The 6,265-nt window shown below is 30.2% G+C and overlaps 1 protein-coding gene across 1 annotated transcript in view; it reads right to left on the reverse strand.

Annotated features, from left to right (window-relative positions):
- Positions 1 to 953: 953 nt before the first annotated feature.
- LOC117124338 overlaps positions 954 to 6,265 on the reverse strand; it is a 13,361-nt gene continuing 8,049 nt past the window's right edge. The window contains exon 6 of the mRNA XM_033270545.1: positions 954 to 1,090. Within this exon, the coding sequence (XP_033126436.1) occupies positions 954 to 1,090 (137 nt within the window). The remainder of the gene's footprint in view (positions 1,091 to 6,265) is intronic.

The following is a 6,265-nucleotide window of genomic DNA, read 5'->3' on the forward strand; positions in this document are numbered from 1 at the left end:
GGTCCTAAATTATAGAACGAAATTACAGATGAAATCAATAGCTGCAATAATTTACTTTTATTCAGAAAAACTTTAAAAAAAGAATATCTTTCAAATTATGCAGATATAATTTAAATCACATGTTCTATACCGTTCATTTGACAAAATTTTAAATTAAGAGAAACATAATCTGATACGAGATACATTTTTGCATGTTTATTTATATATTTATTTAACAAATGTTATTTTATATATATTACATTCTCTTTTGTTAAGGGATCATTTAAAGAAGTTTTAAATTTCTAATCTGATTCCTAAATCGTAATTTATAGCTATTAATTGTTTACTTTCACATATTTCGATTTGAATAAATGTTACTGAAGAAGAAGAAAACAATAAATACGGCCACTGGAACATACTGTATCATGGAGTGTATTTAACTGCCATTAAATGACCTAAACTGCTGTATAAACCAAGCTTATTTTTAATATTTTTTTTTAATGCATGTTCAGTGTATATACCTGTCTCTTATACACATCTAGATGTGTATAAGAGACAAGCATACATACTATAGTAATACTATTGTAATAGGCTTCAAACGTAAAACTAATCTTATGCTAAAAAGCCCACTGGGCTTCAATTTGAGGTTTTACTGTATACGGTTATGCCTTTTATTATTAAAGTTTAATAATTGTTTTAATGAAATTGTTTAAACAACACGCAATTACAGACGAAGCAACTTGCATAATATGATTAATAATAGAGATGTGATAATAGCTAGTAATAATCATGATAACAATAAGATAATTATGAAAATACTATAATAATTGTGGGAGAACGTGACTCAGTCAGACACAAATGAGTTATTCTTGGCTTTTTGTATTGTAAAAATGATGCTTTATTCACGTCAAAATATATCCGCAAACAAAACACGCAATAGTGTATCGATACGTAACAGATGGACAAAGTTACAGCTAAAACAGTTGATCACGACGACTACATCGATTACAATGCTTGACATGGATTACAACAGTTACAACAATTGCATCAATTACAAGGCTTACAGCTATTACAGCTATTACAACTATTACACACAAACACAATTCAAACCCTGAAATCAAAACAAATACATATTACAGTATTTTAACTAACGAATTACAAACGATACATTTTGCCAATAACAGGCCTAAGCACGGCCTAAAATCAGTACCGTAACATGCCTATTCATAAAAATTAATTAATGTATAGTTATATGATAAAAAATAACAATCAGTATAATCACATTCATAAATGTACATTCATTAACATCATTAATAAACTTAATATTATATTCGTATATTATTATCATTACAACAATTAATAAACTTACCCTTGGCCAATTAAACTCATAACAGGTTAGCAATAACAGGTTAGCAATATCAGGTTAGCAATAACAGGTTAGCAATATCAGGTTAGCAAATCAACTTCACTACCCGGAATAACATGAGCTTACGCTTGGTAAACACTAACTGAATTAAAGTTTACTAGAACAAACATATTTGAATAGAGCCATAAAAGCCTACGTACGCGATCAATAGAAGTACGTACTTCGGTCGTACGCGTCAATTAAACTCATAACAGGTTAGCAATAACAGGTTAGCAATATCAGGTTAGCAATAACAGGTTAGCAATAACAGGTTAGCAATATCAGGTTAGCAAATCAACTTCAGTACCAATAACATGAGCTTACGCTTGGTAAACGCTAACTGAATTACTAGAATTTACTAGAACAAACATATTGGAATAGAGCCATATAGGCCTACGTACGCGATCAATAGAAGTATGTACTTCGGTTGTACGCGTACGTACTTCGGTGGTAATTGTCGCTATAACTACGGTCATTACGTAATAGGCACAAACCCTTAATACTGTACTAAAATACAACAATAATTTTAATAATAACAATTATATTAGTAACAATAATATTAATAACAACAAGAAGAACAATAATAATAATTATACAAATAATAATAATGATAATAATTTAATAATAAATAATAATTAGGCCTAAATAATAATAATAATAATAATAATAATAATAATAATATTGCAGTGAATTGCCTTAAATAACAATAACGATAAAAGTCAATAATTACAGATGACACAACATAGGCCTACATTATGATTAATAATAGTGATGTTATGATAGCTAGTAATAATGATGATAATAATATAATAATATCAACAATACTAATAATAATAATTCAACAACAATTCAACAAACATTTATTCCATTCAAAAGTCAAACATGTACAATATAAAACAGAGGTAAGGACTAGCCTAGAAGTTAAATTGTCTCCGCTAGCCCTGGAACCTGATTTACAATAACAAAAAATAATAATAAGAGGCAGAAGTAGAACCAAAACAATAAAACTTAAATGACTCGATAACTATATATATTTATATATAAAGTGTTTCTTTATTTCCCTCTTGAATTTGTTAATATCTTTAATTTCTGTTATATTTCTGGGAAGCTTATTCCATTGGATGGGACCTTGACGTGGCTAACAAAAAATTGAGTTTTAGTAAGTTTTGAGAATGGAAAAATAAAATTTCGAGTATGGTATCTTCTTGATTGATTATTACTTGATAAAATATTACTGATGAAAGGGGACAATTTGTTATCCAAGTAGGCCTATTATTTATGCTTGAGAGGCAGAATATGATAGGCCTATTTATTAAGGTCGAAGATATAGGTCCAGATGTACCGTATTTAATGAAAAAAAAAATTATGGATCAAAAAACATACAACAAGAATCAAACGGTGCTAACAAAACCACAGGAAATCTTGTGTGAGGAATTTCTATTCTATACACACCTGCATGCAAATAGCTGGTTAAACAATCGCCTGGATCAATCAAATGAAAATATTTTATCTGAAGGAGAGTGGTGTATGTCAAGACACTATACTACATGAATGTGAAGATGCCTTACGTAAATTGAAATTAAATAAAGCAGGAAGTGATGGCTTGACCGTGGATTTCTATAAATTATTCCGGAAAGACATTTGAAAAATTGTTTGTAATGCGTTCAATGCCTTGCTATTATAATGGTGTGAAATGAGTCATAACCAACAACGTGAGGTGTAATAAATTTACTATATAAAAAGGAGATAAACAATTGCTAGAAAATTGGCGTTATAACATTGCTAAATACTCATTGTAAAATTTTAATTTTTAATTTAAATTTCAAATCCTGTGTGTTCCATACTTAATAATATAATTTAAATGATGACCAAAAGAGTACCGGTAACATTCTAGGAAATCTTTTCATTTTGTGAATGAGTAGCGATATGTCTAAACTAAAAAAAAAAAAAAAAAAAAAGTTTGGGGACTCATTTTGCAAATGGGTTAACACAATTTATAACAATACAGAAACGATATGCATTGAAATACCCAATACAGATAATGAGAATGAAGAAGTTCGCATTGCACAATTTGCAGATGAAACCGTTCTGTTTGTTGGAAATGAAAACAGTATCCGTTATGACCCAGGCCCTCAATAAAACTTCCATATGGATTGTCGAGAATATAAATAGAATTTAAAAACCACGTGATTTAAATTGGGTACATGAGCCAGTAAAAATATTGGGAATACTGTATAGTGGGAGACAATAAAAAGGAATGTAAAAAACTTAATTGGGATAAAAAGCTAATTAATTATTTAATTTAGAAAGGTTACTAAACCAAGTGGAAGGTATACAGAAACCTTACTTTCTTCGGAAAGGTGACAATATTGAAGAGCCTCCTTTCGTTGTATAAATGAACTTAATGCATCAATAATTGAGGTTCAAGGGGATATTATTTTTAAGGTAAATAAATTGACATACGATTTTGAAATGAACAAGAGAAATAAAAAACATTAATTGGTAATCTAATTGAAGGTGCATAAATTTGTCTGATTTCTCATTACATAAAAGCCCTCAAAATTATTTGTGCAAGAAAATTACATAAGAAAACACATAAGATGAATATCATTGCCGTTTACATAAATAAAGTTGGAAAAGAAGTACGCCTGGATTTTAGTATGTCTAAACACAAAAGATCACAAAGACTTTAATAATGTACGTACTTTTTATTTTAACCTTATCAAGCGTTGTGTTGATTTAAACAACATCGAGAATCGATGGTTAACATAGCAGAGGTAAACAAAAATAAGATAATTAAACATAGAAATAAACCTTTGTTTTGACTCAGGATTTAATAAAATCAGTTACTGTATATAATTTCGAATAAGTAAAAACACTACGAGGCATTTAATAAAACATACAACCGTCTTTAATCAAATTGCTGTCGCGGGCTCAATAATGAGCCAGATCGTGTAGTAGCAAACATTCGGAAATACTGTTTCCATCATCAATGCGAAAATACCAATTTTGCCAAGGTTTAATTTTTATACCTCCATGGTTTACATCAGTGCATTAGAACACGTGTATGAAAAAAACAAATTGTTGATTTGACCACACATCCCACAATTCAATTCTATTTACTATAACACGCTTTCAAAATTACAAGTATAAATGAGTGTCATTGGTAGAACGGCCTCCAGTGGTAATTAAAAAACCGTGTTCAATCCAACAGTGTACTATAAACACAGCCTTGTATTTCTAGTATCTTTGGTAGTACCGTGTGGCGGACGATAATCAAAGATCGTATAGCGCTGCATACAATCTTCGTTATTATAGCCTTACCTTAGCCGATTACTATACTAATTGTCTACACTATCAAATTTTAAGTGACAATATTATCTGCGAGTAGGTTGTTTGTTTCTGCGAGTAGGTTGTTCGTTTCTGCGAGCGAGTACGTTGTTCGTTTCTACGACGAGTAGATTGTTCGTTTGTAACTGTATTTTTGGCGGCGATTGCCTTCAATAGGTACGATGCCGTCATATTAGAGGAATATTGGTATACCCATAGAGCTATTATTCTTATTATACCTCTATGGGTATACCACAAAAACGGCCTTCGGTCATGTTCCAACTCCAGAGCTATAATAAATAATATGATGAAAATTACATAGAATTACATTGGAATTACAAAGCAATCCTTATACATAAATTTACTTTACCATGTTATCTGTAATTGGAGAATTTCAGAATTTTATTAATTTTCAACAATGTGGAAAAAACACAATATTCCTGGACCAAACGAGACTATGACTTCCGGAAACATTTTTGGAAGCTAGGGAGCCCATAATGGGAAGAACTACTAAACTTATTAGCGAATCAAATTAAAGCAGTGTCGATGATCAAAAAGATAAAAGTGAGAGTTTCTTCTTTTTTGGTAACATATTCGTCCGATCGGTACTTTGATAAGAAAGCTTTTGTAAGAAGAAACACACAATGGGAAAAATTAAGTCGTCTAAAATTAAAAATCACTGTGTCCAACTATAGCCAATTTGGTAACCATTGGACACAATGAAAAAGAACAGGATTATCTTGAAAAATAATAACAAAATATTTATAGTTTATCACTGTGTCCCACACAATTTTTACTATTACTAGCCAAATATAAACAGTCCCTCCCCTCATCAATAAAAACAAAAGCGAAATAACGAATTGTTCTCATTAACAAACAAAAACAAAAACAAAACAAAAATAACAAAAAACCGCCCTCCCTCATGGTTTTTTTTAAAGAGTGATAATCTAATAATTTTTTCTATGTGCTCTTAAAAGCCATTGAACACAATGAAAAGGAAAAGGATTAACTTAGAAATATTAAAGAAGACAGTTGTACTTCATCACTGTGTCCCACTATAGCCAATTTGGTAACCATTGGACACAATGAAAAATATTATTTTTGAAATTATTATTATTATTATTATTATTATTATTATTATTATTATTATTCAACTTTATTTCACGAGGGTAGCTCTAACAGCTGCACTACAGTAGTACAGCTGACTTGAAGAGGCACTCTAAAGAAAAACAATACATAAATATATATTAAACAAGATATTTATAGTTTATCACTGTGTCCCACAATGTTCTATTTTCTCTATGGTCCCACTATAGCCAATTTAGGGCACTGAAAAAATTGTTAGATTTTCACTCCTCCTTCCCCCCACCCACCCCCGCAGGGAAAATTCGGGAAATATTGATGCGGGAAGAAAAAAAACAAACTTTGCCGCATTAATTATTTTCACAGCATAACACAATGCAAATTTGTGACTTCAGATACATTTCTTTAAAAAACTATAAAATTTAAACCAGTTTTTATACAATATTTACTATTACTAGCCAAATATAG

The sequence above is a fragment of the Anneissia japonica genome, unplaced genomic scaffold (genome assembly GCF_011630105.1).
Source record: "Anneissia japonica isolate Jap-2015-1 unplaced genomic scaffold, ASM1163010v1 scaffold750_len1593409_cov174, whole genome shotgun sequence".
Classification (NCBI taxonomy): domain Eukaryota; kingdom Metazoa; phylum Echinodermata; class Crinoidea; order Comatulida; family Comatulidae; genus Anneissia; species Anneissia japonica.